At 39.1% G+C, this 15,867-nt stretch overlaps 1 protein-coding gene across 3 annotated transcripts in view; it reads left to right on the top strand.

Moving 5' to 3' along the window:
• The window catches only part of Wdr7 (WD repeat domain 7), a 359,330-nt gene that overhangs the window by 285,679 nt on the left and 57,784 nt on the right, over positions 1 to 15,867 (top strand). For all 3 annotated transcript variants that reach the window (XM_008855378.2, XM_008855377.2, XM_008855376.2), the window contains one exon: positions 4,740 to 4,839. In XM_008855378.2, the coding sequence (XP_008853600.1) occupies positions 4,740 to 4,839 (100 nt within the window). The remainder of the gene's footprint in view (positions 1 to 4,739; positions 4,840 to 15,867) is intronic.

The raw sequence follows: 15,867 nt of genomic DNA, 5'->3' as shown, positions 1-15,867 counted from the left end.
TGATTTTTGTTATTTCTTCTTGTCTGCTGGGTTTGGGTTTCATTTGCTGTTGCTTTTGAAATGTCTTGAGTTACAATGTTAAGTCATTTGTGATCTTTCTGATTTTTTAATGTAGGCACTTAGAGCTATAAAGTTCCCTCTAAAGACTATTGTGTTATATTGTCCTTTTCATTTAGTTCCAGGAATACTTTTATTTATTTCTTAATATCTCCTTTGACCCATTCATCATTCAGGGGTTTGTTGTTTAATCTCCTTGTGTTCATGTGTTTACTGGGAATTCCTGGTGTTGATTTTAAGCTTTATTGCATTGTGTTCTGATAGAATGCATGGAATTATTTCAATCTTTTTGTATTTGTTGAGTTTCGTTTTGTGCCCCAGTACATGGTCGATTTTGGAGAAGGTTCCATGGGGCACTGAATAGAAGGTATATTATTTGATCCTTGGGTGGAATATTCAGTAGATGTCTGTTAGGTCCATTTGACATATAGTATTGTTTATTTCATATGTCTCTCCATTAATTCTCTGTCCTGTTGACCTATCTTATGGTGACAATGGGGTATTGAAGTCCCCTACTATTAATCAGTTGCGATTAATCTGAATCTTAAAGTCTTGTAGTACTGTTTTTATGAAGTTGGGCACACCAGAATTTGGTGACTATATGTTCATGATTGTAATATCGTCTTGATTTATTGTTCCTTTGATCAGAATGAAGTGGCCTTCTTTGTCTCTTCTGATTAGTTTTAAAATTTATTTTATCAGATATTAGAATTGCAGTGCCTGCTTTTTTCTTAATACCATTTGCTTGGTATATTTTTTCCATCCTTTCACCTTAAGGTAGTGCCTGTCCTTGAAAGTGAGATGAGTGTCTTGCAGACAACAAAATGATGGGTTTTATTTCTTAATCCATTCAACTAGTTTGTATCTTCTGACTGGGGAGTTCAGTCCATTGATAGTTAAAGTTATTAATGAAAGATGTGGATTGAATTGAATCCTGTCATTTTTATTTCTGTTCACATTATTGATGTAGCTGTGCATTTCCAGTTATACCTTCATTAAATTTCTCTCCATCACCCCTTGGGTAGACTCGTTCCTTTCTTCAGCTCTTTGTATTGCTTCAAGAACTCTCTGAAGGGCTGGTTTTGTGGACATGAATTCTTTCTGCCTATTTATGTCATGGAAGATTTTTCTTTCCCCTTCAGCTATGATAGACAGCTGTGCTGGATAAAATATTCTGGATTGGCATATATGACATTTAGTACTGGGAATATTTTAGTCCAAGCTCTTCTGGCTTTCATAGTTTGCACTGAAAAGTCAGCTGTAATCCTGATAGGTTTTCCTTTATGTGAGTTGTTGTTTTTCTTTTGTAGATTTCAGTATTGTCTCTTTGTTCTGAAAGTTTAGTGTTTCTACTATGATGTGTTGTGGAGAGTTTCTTTTCTGGTCCTGTCTATTTGGTGTTCTATATGCTTCTTGTATTCATATAAGCATGTCTTTTTTTAATTTTGGGAAATTTTCTTCTACCGTCCTGTTGAAGATCTGGTCCATGCCATTATCTTGAGATTCTTCTCCTGCCTGTATGCCTATGATTCATAAGTTTGGTTTTTTTATGGTATCACACAATTCTTGCATCTTCCATTGTTCTGTTTTTGTTTAATTTTTCATAATCTTTGCTTGAGTGGTCTAATTCATCCACTTTATCTTCTAATCTTGATATCCTGTTTTCCATTTCATACATCCTATTGGTGAGGCTTTCTCCTCTTGTTTCTAATTGGCTTACTGAGTGTTTCACTTCCTTCTTCATTTCAGCCTGAGTATTCTTCAATGTTTCTATCTCTTCTGAATTCATTCAGAAGTTTATCCCTATCTTCCTTCAGTTCTTTGATTTCTTTCTTTGTGTGTTCTTTAAATTCACCGAATTCTTTTATCATGTTTTTAATTGTTCTTTTGAGTTCCATGTCTTGTGTTATCTCTAGGGAGTTCTCATTGTACTTCTCTAGAGGACTACTGGTACTTGGTGGGCATATGTTATTTTGGCTTTTCATGTTATTATTTTTTTCTTTGTGACTTTGATATGTGAATTTCCTCCGTAGTTTCTGATTCTTGTGTGAGACTCAAGCATTCCTTGTTGAGTTTAGATCCCTTCTTTTTGTAAACTTTATGTGCCTTTGTGATTTACTTGTTGGGCATGAAAAGCTGGTTGGTCTAGGCTTCAGGTTCTCTCTTTTGATTTTATATTGGAGTGGCCTAATTGCTTTTGTCTTCAGGAGTTCCCACAGAGGTCCAAGTGAGATGAGGCTCAGATGCTCTCAGGCTTTCTCCTAAGGTATCGGTCCCTCCAGGAAAGATGCTGCCCTCAAGAATTTGGGGGCTGGGCTTGCCTGGGAGAAGGGCCCAGGATAGATGCTGGTCTCAGGAAGCTGGTGGCTGTGCCACCCAGGGAAGTAAAGGAAGGTGAGGGTGGGACCAGGCCTACAGGGTTCCTGGGGGCGGCAGGGAGGAACTGGGTTGGTCCGGATACAGAGGATCAGGACGCAGTGGTGGTTCTGGGCTGAGGTTGGCCCCAGTGTCTGGGGTGCCAAGACAAGAAATGGGCCAGTACCCAGCCTAGGAGGAGAGACTCGGCAGGGGACCTGGGCGGGTGAAAGAGGCTGGTGGAGTCAAGGCACGCTGGGCACACTGAACTTACTCAGGGAAGGTGCTGGGACCAGGACAGGAGAGGCTGTGCAGCCCAGGGAAGTAAAGGGAGGTGAGGGTGGAGAGAACATTAGATTTTGAATGCAAATTCCCACCTTCCATTGAGAAAGAGTAATACAACACTTTCTTCAGGAAACCTTCAGGAAACATCTTGTGTTTCAGCAAGTTTTTGTCTTTCCTTTCTTCCCTCCCACCAATACTGAAGGAGCCCAATGCAGTTCTTGAGCAGAGAGAATATGCTCAGCAGGGCATCATTCCCAGGTAGTGACTTCCATAGGATTGAAAATGAAGCCCTGACTTTCCAAAAGGCTGGAGCTGGTCCATGATGAGGCCTAGGGATGGGGAAAAACCTCAATACTACATGACTTGGTAATGAAGAGCAAACAAAAAGTTTAAAACACCATAGTTTTCTGTATTATTGAAGTTTGTGTGACTACCATAATATCTGCCAAGGCTAAACTGGCTGTCAGAATGTCTCTCCTTTACATTCAAATTTATCTCTGTCAGCCTCTCTTCCTAGAATTTCAGAAATGTTGTTCTGTGTCTTACCTTAGAATGCATTAGAGAAATGTTCTATTTTCTTTCTATTTTATGTCCCTTAAAAAAATATTAGAAAAGTTACTTTGGTCGTATGGAATTGAAGGAGGATGTGATGGAAAAACATGTTCAAATAGAATATTTAATGTAGCCCCTCATCTCCTGGACAGCTCACACTGAGACCAGGTGAATTGAAAGTATATTTAGAAATTTTTTTGTTCTGTTTTGTATTGTAAGACCTTCACATGTTTATTTCTGTTTACAGATTTTTGCATCAAGCTTCTAATGCTTTTTAGGTTTTAAAAAAACATTTTATTTCCTTTTTTCAATGTATTATTGAACTTTTGTGCATTTTATACAATGCATCTTAATCATATTTAGACCCCCTCCCGTATCCACACCCCTCATGCCCTGCCACTGGATTTCATTCATTCTGTCATATATTTAAGGCCTATCGAGTCAAGTTTGTATACCTGACTTACCCTTCCAGTAGTTTTTCTATTCTTACCTTTAGATACCAGCCCAATCAGTATGCCAAAGTGTGGACCAGAACTTCAATTACTTAACTAGCTCTGTAAAGGAATGTAGACTGTAGTGACAATTAGTTGGCTTTTTCCAACCTTCACACCATCTACTCTAAAACTTCTTATGCAATGCAATATAAATACCAAATATGCTTTTTTCTACTGTCACCCCAGTTATTTAGATAACCTAGTAAAGGTGGAAATTTGTAGGATGGTTTGTTTTTTGTTTTTTTTTTTTCCTGGTGAGTAGCTTTCTAATGTCATTTTAAGTTACTGATAAGAATTTAGGAGATGTGATATTTATGTAGCCTTTTAAGATTGTTCTGTCAGAATGTATATTTCACTACTTAGATAACAAGCCATGAGACCATGATTAGATTGATATGGAACCCTTTTTAAAAATCATTCTCATTTCTCTTCAAATAGAAATGTCTGCATAAGTTATCAGAAAATGGGATTTTCACATTTCATCTTTTTTGCATTTGACCTTTATTATCTCAAAATTTCAAGAGTATTTATGATTTTAAAGTTTCCTATTGAAAATAATTTTTTGAGACAGAGTCTCACTCTTAGTCCAGGCTTCCCTGGAACTTACTATGTAGTTCAGGCTGGCTCAAACTCATAGCAGTCCTCCAGTCTCAGCCTTCCAGGTTCTGGGTTTATAGGTGTGAACCACTGGACCTAGCTGAAAATAATTATCAATAGGCCTAGGTGATATTCTCTCTCAATGTACTAAATTCTAAAATGGAACACTTTTGAAAATCTCCTTATGTTGAATAAATATATATTCATTTGTAAATAATAGAGCTATAAAGCAATTGAAGTTCATATAAATATGTCTGCATATATATGTATGTATATGTATCTCATATATGTGTGTATATATGGGAGCTGGCTTTAATCTCTGAAATTACTAGCTTCCCCTTCCATATGTAGCTCATCTCACCTGGCTTTTTGTTTTTGTTGTGAAAATGCCCAATTCAGGTTCTACATGGTCAGCTATTATGAGCGGAGTCACAGAATCGCAGTTGGAGCGCGCCATGGTTCAGTGGCCCTGTACGACATCCGGACTGGAAAATGTCAGGTAAATAAATCATTGTGACTTCCTCTCCATAAAGTGTGGAAGGTATTGAAAGGAGAGAGAGACTAGCACTTCACTGGTTCACGTGCTGAGCTGCTGGAACATTATGGATAATGTGAAAGGGATCAATAGTTTAATGAAGGACTCAAAGAATATAGAGCCCCACTGTCTGTATTCACTGGGACTGAGGGGCTGCCACGATGGCATCACAGTGGAGCCCAGAGTGAGGTGGCACAGCTCAGAAGTGACTTTATAGTACATCTCTTCCTTGTTTTAACACTTTAATTTTCATACTTTGACATGTGTTTCCTGAAGAAAGTTGGATTATACATTGTTAGGATGTGGTGACTAGGCAAAAATTAATTTTCTGTGCAAGAAAAATGAGATACTTAGCAATTATGAGACAATAATCTAGTCAAAGTTCATCAAAAAAAAATCCCAGTAGCATTTAATACAACTCTATAAAAGCAAATTGAGGCTTGCTCATGTGAGCCTGTGGCCATGGTGCCTTCGAGCTTGGGACCCATGTCAGCTTAATTAAACAAAGGCCCTAAGGGGAGGTGAGAAATAGGTGTCAGGCCAGCACTAGATTGAGAACTATTTGAAACTGATTGCTGCTGGGTGAGGGAGAGTATGACTTACATATGACCACTGGATGGGTTGACTGGACTCCAGTGGAGGCATTTACACTGAAGGGGACATTGGGGTACAAACACCTGAATGAATAGGACTCAGCATGTATGGCAGAGTGCATAGGGTTCGATAGTCAGGGATGGGGGAGGGGGTCTGGATTTGAGTGGGAAATGTATGAAATTTTAAAAGCTCAACAACAAAAAAGAAATGCTTATTACATTAACTTGATTAGAACACAGTGTATACATGCATTAAATTACCATGATATAGTCTATAAAGATATAAAAATAAAGCAAAATAACGGGGTAGTGCATACCTTTAATCCCTAGCACTCGGGTGGGAGGCAGAGGCAGGTGGATCTCTGTGAGTTCGAGTCCAGCCTGGTCTACATAGTGAGTGCCAGGCCAGCTGGGGCTACAGGGAAACCCTGTCTCAAAAAGACAAAAAAAAAAGCAAATTGATGCTCTATTGGAAATAATAGTATGTCACCTTTTATACTACTTTTATAATTTTATGACATTTTACTATCTTCAAAGCAATTCATATTCTACAGTATTTTCTGTACATGTTAGTGTGTATAGACATTTAATGTCTCTATGTTTTTTCACCTTTCCTTGGTTTTTGATATCCCAAATTTTCATTAGTGTTATAGGGAAGGCTAAGCTCTACCTTCCAGTGCTCTACGGGAGGGAAACATACCCTTTCAGCACAAACAGAAACAAAGCTAAATTACTAAAGTTAGCCTTAGCAGTTCTTAGCAGTTACCATTTATGGTATTAAGAGATCCTCTGAATTTTCTTACAGTATTGTAATATTTGAAATAAAGGAGTCAACAGCTGGATCGGAGTACACAGTACAGGTAGCATGTTTAGAAGTGATGCTTTAGAGGGGGCAATTGAAGGGTTATTTTCAACTTGGAAAGCAGTAAAGCATTCTTGAAGAGTCCATTGCAATCAGTTACAGAGAGAATGGAATAGTTTTCTAGCAAAGATAGACAGGACATTAAAAATATAGAAGGGATAATCAGAAAATTCACTTGGCTGTGGGGAAGAGTCCCAATTGAGTGGAAATATAAGTCTCAGGCATACATACTACCTGGATTGGGAGAGTCTCAACTGAAATGTAAAAGGATACCAGCGGCGGAGAGGAGCCCAGTCCATGGCCCAGTAAAGACAGGGCCATGTACAAAAAAAATTTGCTTTTTGTTAACTTAATTGAGAAAGAAGAATCAGCTTATTTAAAAGTGATATAGTGACATTATGTAATAGATAAATTAGAAAGGTATATAGATCTCATCACCACAAATTAGCTCTATATAAGAGTAATTAAGTTAGAAAGGTATATAGGTCTCATCACCACTAATTAGCTCTATAACTTTAGCAAAGTTTTTCAACTTCTCTGAAGTGTAAAATGATAACAAAACTAACACCACTTACTGTAAGAAATGTCAAAGCTGTACAGACCCTTAGTAAAACTGGTAGACAGGCTCTAGGCCATGAGTAGGCAAAGGGGGTCACTGTAACATGGGCTTGAAAGGCAGAAAAGACTGGACTCAGACTTCCACAGGACACATGGGGATTAAAACCAAGGTTGGGTCAGAAGGATGGAAAGCTGAGCCAGGCATGGTAGCACATGCCTTTAGTCCCAGGCCGATCTCTGTGACTTAAGGCCGGCCTGGTCAACATAGCGAGTGCCAGGCCAGCTGGGGCTACAGGGAGACCCTAAAAACTGGGCTGGAGAGACGCTTAACGGTTAAGAACACTGGTTGTTCTTGCAGAAGACCCGGGTTCAAATCCCAGCACCCACATGGCAGCTAACAACTATCCATAACTCCAGTCCCAGGAGATCTGACAGCCTCTTCTGTCCTCCACGGGCACTGCACGACACGGGTGCACTTACCTACACGCAGGCAATACACGCATATACATAAAATTAAAATAATAACAATATTTTTAAGAAGACTAAAAAAATAAAAGAAAGCTGAAAGGAAATTGCCAGGGTGAGGAGCTTCTGGATAACCTGATTTGACAGCATCTGTGCTGAAGGTGGTCCATTGTGACCAGTGCTAGAAGAGAAGCCACCTAAGGTCAGGTCCAGTCAAGCAGAAGACTCAAAGGTTAGCCTAGTTCAAGGTCTTGGTCAGAAGTGAATAGCATGATTTATGTGAAATTCTTACCACAATAGCAGCCATCTGGTTAGCAGTAATATTGGCTATTACAGTAGTAAAATAAACTTGGAATCACATTAGAATGAAATTGCACTAATTTGGAGGAATTTTAAAGATAAAACTTAAGGATGTTTGTCGACCCTCAGGGCTAAGACCTGGCTCTCCTCAGCTGGGAGCACTATGGTGGGAAGTTGAAGGAAACTGCCTGAGGCCGTTTGTGGGTTTCCTCTCTGAAGGCCACCTAGCCTGTGGTGTCAGTCTGGGTCTTTACTGATTAACTGGATTCAATAGTGAAAATCCTGCAGGGCTGCTGACTTTTTTTTTTTAACTTGACAACTGCTAAGCAATTTAGGAATTTATCTGAATTGAATTGTACTTAAACAAAAAAAAATCTAACTTTTTATGAAGTGCTAAGCAGGCAAATGTGAGTTCCTGACGCCCTTAGAGCTCTGCAGTTGTGTTCCTGATTAAATCAGGAGTAGCCTATCACCATGACTTAGCAATATTTGTCTTTGGTTTGGCAGACCTGATGCCCCCTCACTGCTTTCCCTTACTTTTTGAATGTGTTCTTTGTAGTAACTGTGGTTTCTGTGTAGGATTTGCTGAGTCACAGTAGTTCCTTTTTCCTGAGAATTTTGTATTGTGTCACCTGAAATGTGCTTTTAGTAAACGTAGGCACTTACTTCCTAACACACTGTGTTTAATCAGAACAATAACAACAACAAAAGCAAAAGTATAAGACCTCCTTATACCTGGCATTATTAAAAGAACTTTGTTATTGAAGGGTTTAAGTAAATTCCTTTAAAAAAAAAAACTGTTCTCAAAGTCCCATATTATCTAGTGTCTGGTACATAGTAGATGCACAATAAAATACACATTGATTGAAAAGTGCCTAATCTTTGGGGTAAAGAATATTAATAGATATTATGACATAGTAAATGAAAATAAAGTGTGCCTAAATCATAGTAATAGTTATAATTTGAGTATAGCTGTATTTCAATATGTTAGAATTACCTGGCCCTCATCAAATTGTATTGTCTCTATAGGATAATAGGATATCTTTTAAGAAAAAAGTGTCAAAAGCCTTTCTTATGAATCATGAAAGATATATCTATATTTTGGTAGTAGACTATGACCAGGCTTGCACATAGACCAGATAATGAAATGAAGGGGGGAAAAATACACAGAAGCAAAGGTTGATTGAATATGTGGAATGGTGGCAACTGTGATCTAGCTCTGTTCCCTTACAGAGCAGGAAATAAATTCTGGAATGCTGCCAGGTACTTCATTGCACAGCCTAATGGCCTTAAGAAGTAATGCGCTTAGCCCAATTGCCTCTTGCCTTGTGGGTTCCTAACTCCATGTGAGATTCAGGTGTCTACCTCTGAACCTCATGTACAGCTCCACCAGAAGAGGAGGAAACACAGGACGTTGTACCCTTACCTTCTAAGTATCCTCTGCCTGCTCCTTTGCCAGTTCTGTTGTGTGAAAACAAAAGCAACCTTGAAGATGGCCCATGTCTATTTTCACCAGTTTCTGAACTTTTAATTCCTGTTTCCATCCAGCCTGGTCTTTACCTTCACTCTTCCACCTACAAGTTTAATCAGTAGTCGGGGGTTATATACAAGTATCTAACTAGCACTTACCTAAAAGAAGACTAGAATAGTCACAGCCACTTAAAGTGTAAAGGGAAGATGCTGAAGGTCACTTTATCCTCCCATTAAACTCTACTTATTTTTTTCTCATTTTATTCCCCTCAAATGCAAAGGAATGTTGAGTATCATTCTTAAGAGCTTGTGGAGTACATTAGTCTCCATTCCTTATAGCACCAGGGTCAGTCCAGGTTTTATGACTCCTCAGATATGTATAATTTGGGGAGTGTTCCCTTTCAAAAGAATAGAGATCTATGCAAAAATAAATAAGCAAACTTCATTAGCTTTATGATATGTCCAATCCTGAATGGCTCCTTTAAAGTGATATTTTGCATTCCTGCCTAGAGCTGCCATTGTGTTTCCTGACTTTCTTTTCTTTCCTGGTTGTATGCAGTGAACCGGTTGTTCTGCAGCCCCTCTGCCCACCTTCCCTCTTGTAGCTTACACTTTTATAGAAGCCCTGAAACCATACCAAGGCGACTTACTCCTCAGATTCTGTCTTCGCTTGGCTTTCCTGGCCACTCATCTGATGGATGGTCTTGGTTTTCATCTTACCATTTTATTAGCTAGATTTCTTCATTTCTTCTTAAATTAAAAAAAAAAGTATGTGTATGAGTATTTTGCCTACATGTATGTAAGTGTACCACAAGTGTGCAGTGCTCAAGGTGTCAGAAGAGGGTATCAGTCCCCTGGAGTTCCCAATGGTTGTTAGCTACCATGTGTGCAGGGAACTGAACCGAGGACCTCTTAACCAATGCTCTTAACAGCCAATGCTCTTAACCACTGAGCCATCTCTCCATACCTAATTTCTTAATTTCTTACAGTACCCTGATGCTAATTCTTGTTATTCCAAGTGCCCAAAGTACAGATTTCTTCTTTCAGCTCTTCTTTTTACTTACTGGCATTATTATTGACTCCGAGTATTCCCTGTAAGCAGGTAGGACAGATCAAGTTTACAACCAGGACCCTGCCTAAACTCGAGGTCCGTGACTTTTAATGATCTGTTCAGATATCTTACTGCCTTAGATTCAGTATATCGGAAAAATACCTTTAGCTCCTCCTTTCTACTAACATCCTTTCTAACTGACCTTTTCCTCTTAATGGCATAATACAATGATTCCACACTCATGCAGTCTCTGAGTTCAGTTACCTTTGGTCTACTGTCCTCTTCTACTAACACCTTCAATTAGACCTTTGGCCTGTTCTTCAAGGCCTTTGGGATTCTAGTTTTGATCTTCACACTCATATCACCCCCTCCTCCTTTGAGCTTTGTTTCATTTAGTAATACCATCTTTTTCTGCCATGTCTTATCCTGGTCCTCTCCCAGATTACATACGAGGATTTCAAAGTATCTCTTGGATGAGATGTCATAACCACAGTTAGGATTTCAGGAGGAGTGCCTTTCCAGTTACATTTACCATGATTATATCAAAACATCTCAACTCCTGGAGATCCCCTCATGGTCCACTCATCAGGGAAGCTCTTCTGGCAAACAGGAATGCTGATGACAACCGACACTGAAGCAATAATGGCTGGCTCTGTTTTCAGAACTATTGCTATAAAAATTTATTTTTTATTGGGCTTTCGATTTCTTACTCTTTCTGTAAGTTGTGTAGTTGTCTTGGGCTCTTTGTTCATTTGATTCTAGTATTTCCTACTCAGAACAGTTAAGGTTATTTCTTTGTTAATGTCTGTAGTATGCCAAATTTAATCCTATCTAATTCACTTGTCAAACTATTTGTTTTTATTTACAAACAAAGACAGCATAGTGGAGAGTAGATTCTGGAACCACACTGCTTAGGTTCACATCCTCAGCTTGTGGCTCTTACAAAGTCTGTGTGTGAGTTTCAGCATCCATAAAATGGATATAATCGCAGTCATGATATTATGCTATAAAGATTCTATATAAATGCCAGCCAGCGGTGTTCAAAAAATGTTAGCCATAATAATCATCATTTAACTGCTATTCACTGGTTTAAAAGGAACAAAATCTGTCAACTGTCAGCTCCTCTCTGTCCTCTGTTGCTTCTGTAATCTACCTCCTACTAGCTAGATCTGTTATAATTTTGTTCTTATGACTTGTTTGATGATATTTTCCTTAGGATTAGTTGAGCTAATCTTTTATCTAAAATGAATATTATACCAGCCAAGTAATTAGCAAATTTCAAGATTTCCGACTTTCTGATGTCCTTATTCATCTCTAGTGTTTTTTTCATCTCTAGTGTTTTTGTTTTGTTCTTTGTGTTTTGGTTTGGGGTTTGTTGCGGGGATTTGTTTTGTTTTGGGTTTTTTTTTTTTTTTTTGTCTATCCTTATTCTTCTGTAATAGCCTACTATTCTACTGATATTTTTTATTTGGCGATTTTAAAGATTTATAGCATTGCTTTTGTTTCTATTGCACTATTAGAGTCTTTCTAAATAAAGTCATTTAAGAATTATAATAGACCTTTTTCAAACAGTTTTATGTTTGTGGCAAAATTGAGTGGAAGACAGAGAAATTTCCTATATGCCCAGTGCACCCACAGATGCAAAAGGTTCCCCATACCAGTCTCCTCTACTGAATGGGACATTGGATTGGTACTGTAAGGAAGCTCAGGTTTATCCTCTGAAGATTTAATAGTTCCATCTACCAAAACAAACTGACAACATACATACCAACAGGAGACAATGCAGACAAATGTATTAACATGCATGTAGACATAAGGGCCATACAAAACATGAAACTCACAGAGGGACCAGATGATTGAGTCTTAGGTTCCAGCTTCAGAGTAGAAAAGGAAATGGAGGGCTGAGCAGAAGAAACTGATTGGTGAAGAGAGAATGAGCCTTAGAGCAGTGGTCAGGGACAGTATTCCTCTGGACTCTGAGTATAGTGTTTGATCCTCAGTCTTTCCTCTATGACTTGAGTTAGGTCGCCTTGGATAGTGATATTTCTATACAGTTTGAAGGCCATTGTGTGCTTCTGGTGGATCCAACTTTTAGGTAGATGAGGGAACTTCTGGGAAAGCCCTTCTGTACGTTTGCTCCTTCCCAGGTGCTCTCAATTTGATGTCCAAAGCAGGATATTTGGGGGCACCATTTCCTAAGCTCCAGCAATTACAGGTGATTCAACATTGTCACCTAGAGTCAATAGTTTGCATCCGGGTCCTCTTCTGGTATTCTGTTTGATGGTTTTGAACTCAGGCATCCTGGCATATGTCCAGAAAGAGAAAGTGAGAGAGTTCGAGTGCACATATGGAGGTCAGAGGACAACTTTTTCAAGAGTCAATTCTCCACTTCCACCATGTTTTGAGGCAATCTCTCTTGTTGCTTTTGCAGTGCTGTGTACACCAGACTTGCTGACACAAGAGCTTCCAGCCAATTCCCCTGTCTCTGCCTCCCATATTAAAGATATGCACAGCTACACCTGGCCTTTTCAGTGAGTTCTGGAGCTCGAACTCAGGTTATCAGGCTTGCACAGCAAGTACTTTTACCCCCTGAACCATCTACCCAGCACGGCAATTGGCCTGTTTTGCTTCATGTGTTTATCACCTTAGATAATAGAATATTTCTTCATTTGTTCATAATTTATTGTTTGTTGTGTTTATTATAAAGAAAAACTTAAGATGGCTTGTCTCTGTCAGACAGTGTATTACATGCAAGGGATCACAAAGTAAGTGTGCAGCCTATTATATGCAAGAGATCACAGAATAAATGAGTATGTCCATCAGGGAAAAACTGGTAGCAGAGACAGATAACCCCTGGTTAAAGCAGTGAGACCAGCCTTTCAAGGAGGGGAACCCAGAGCACAAAGAAGAGCATGGGGGAACGGCAGACTAAATTCCTGCAGACATCGTAGGAGAGCTGGTCAGTATGGGCTCCCTAAGAGAGGGGGCATCTGAACAGAGTCCTGACCAGTGAGGAGTCAGGCAAAGAAGGGGTACAGTGGGGATGCTATATACAGGTAGACAATGGAACATGCACAAAGCCCAGAAATTTAGGACTCATAGAGAATGCCTGCTTATCAGAAACCTCACAAATGCTGTCTCTTACTCATGGAACTGGTCCGCGAGACAGCAGTGTTCACGTCAGCATTGTCCTGGGAACTACACAACTCTTATGTGAAAAGTAGTTATTCTAGTGCATAAGAACAGAGAGCTCTTATTTGTGACTTATTAAATGCTTCATTGGTAGCATAGATTTTGTTAATATGTTGCATCATGTTAGCAAAATAGTAAAATAGCTGAATACTGGCATTGTCAGTGAACTACAATATTATTTTTTCAAAGGGGGGCTTGGCGAGTTGGGCAAGTGCCTTCAGTATGGGATTTAAAGTGTTTTTTGAAAATAAGCCCTTATAAGTTTTCTAAAATACACTTAATTCCAGCAAGCCCTCTGAGGTAGCAGATATCAAAAGGAAGCCAATTTTCAAGACTGAACAGATGTGCAGGCAGACACACCCACACTAGCAGCATTGGGAAGCACTGTAGGAACAAGAAGAATTGGACTTGTAGTTGGGAGGAGCAGTGGACCTTAGAGAGTTTCTGGACAGTGAGATTGATGTTTCTTTGAGGCCAAATTTTAAGCTGGGGGCACAGTTTTCACTGAGCCAAAGTCTATAACGCTTATACATCAAGTGCACTTATGTGGTGATTGCAAAAATTGCAACGAGACTTGACTACAGTACTTAGTCAGATGGTGACATTTTCAGTATTTTCTTCTTGCTCTTTTCAGCAGCTGGCTTTATGGCAGGTGCTTCCTATGACATTCTGGAGCAACAACCAGAAATATAACATCAGGGGTGATAATAAGATGAATGGTCAGAGAAGACAATGGCTTCCTGACACTCTTGAAGAATTGCTAGCAGACTTCCTGTTTTAAAAGTGAAATGCTATTTAGAGACGAACGTCCAGGAAAAGAGCCAGATACTCAGAACAGTGCTTGAAATTTATACTCCTTTATTCTGAAACTTTAAATATCTTTTAAATTAGATTTGGGGTTTTTATTTTTATCTATGCATATATGTGTATGCTTGCATGAGTTTATGTGCACCATGTGTGTAGGTGTCTGAGGAGGTGGGGAGAAGGCATTGGATCCTCTGGAACTGGAGTTACAGGCTGTTGTGAGACACTATGTGGGTGCTAGGAATTCAACCCAGGTCCTCTGCCAGAGTAGTAAGTTCTCTTAGCCACTAAGCCACCTCTCTAGCCCAGATGAAACTTTAAATATATTTAAAGAATATTTTTGAATGACTGTAAAAGATGATTTTTCTTTTATTTGTTGCCTCAGGCATTAAATACTTCCCATACCAGTGCTATACTTTGAATGTCAACACTCAAAATTAAATCCTTAGTTGCCTTCTATTTACAAACTCAGTACTTACAAAGACCATTTCAGCAGCCTTGTAAAAGTATTAGGTAAGTGAAAATTTCTTTCTCTAATTTTTGGTTTTGAGGCAGAGTTTCAACATGTAGCTGAGGCTGGTCTGGAAGTCACTATGTAGCTCAGGTTAGCCTTGAACTCACAGCAGTCCTCCTTCCTCAGTCTTACAAGTGCTGGGATTCATGCAACTACCATGAAATTTCTTTCAATTCTCTGTGTTCACATTTCGTTCACATTTCTCTGTGGTATTCAGTTTCCCACCTCACCATTTTCTTCCTCCCCTTCAACATGTTTTTTAAAAGGAAGTGGAAATGTACATGTATGTGTGGATAACATTTTTCCATACACAAGTTGTCTAGAAATATTAGAGGAGCCATAGTACAGCTGTCTCCTGTGGTCTAGGACACCCACACATATAAAAATACCCAGATTCTGGAATCGTGTGTAAAATGGTACAGTATTTGCATATAACACATGCACATCCTCTCATATACTCAGAGCCACCTCTGAATGATTCAATCCCTACTATAGTGTGAATGCTCTGTAAATAGTTGGTATGCTATTTTGTCAAGGGAATAATGACAAGAAAAAAACCTCTACACATTGAGTACAGATTTTACTGCTTTTTAGAATATTTTTAATTCTACAACTGGTTGAATCTGTGGGCGCAGAACCCACAGAGATGGAGACCAACGGTCCATTGAATGAACTCTGGATTCATGACTTTGTATTCCATGTCTATTCTGAATCCGTAAGGAACTATGCCTAGCCTAGGCATCATTCGATAAGTATAACTCTCAAGCCTGTAGTTCACACTAGGTTGCAAAGAACTGCTGGTAACTTGAGGGTCTGGTCAGAATGTGGTAGCTCCTTATGGTGCCCTGGTGTAGTGGGTGACAGGTAGGCATACCAGTGTCTAAAGCCCTGGGTCCGGCAGTCAGCCCCAGAGGTTGCTTCAGCAGTCAGATGTTGCTCAAGCATGGAATTGTATGAAATGATACGTATTTTAAACACTTCAGTTTAATATCATATAAAATGTTACTTCCCACTTTTAATACAGGACCAAGGGCTGTTCTTTCCCTATTGGCTCATTAATTTGAGTTCTAAGATAATTTTCTCACTATCCCACACCAAGTTCTATTTTGTGGGATGTGTGTGACCAAGAGACATTTTATACATGTCTGAAATTTTCAAAATTATTAAATAAAACATTTAAAAT

The sequence above is a fragment of the Nannospalax galili genome, unplaced genomic scaffold (genome assembly GCF_000622305.1).
Source record: "Nannospalax galili isolate Female #2095 unplaced genomic scaffold, S.galili_v1.0 scaffold567, whole genome shotgun sequence".
In the NCBI taxonomy this organism is placed as follows: domain Eukaryota; kingdom Metazoa; phylum Chordata; class Mammalia; order Rodentia; family Spalacidae; genus Nannospalax; species Nannospalax galili.
This window is presented reverse-complemented; position numbering and strand designations above follow the sequence as displayed.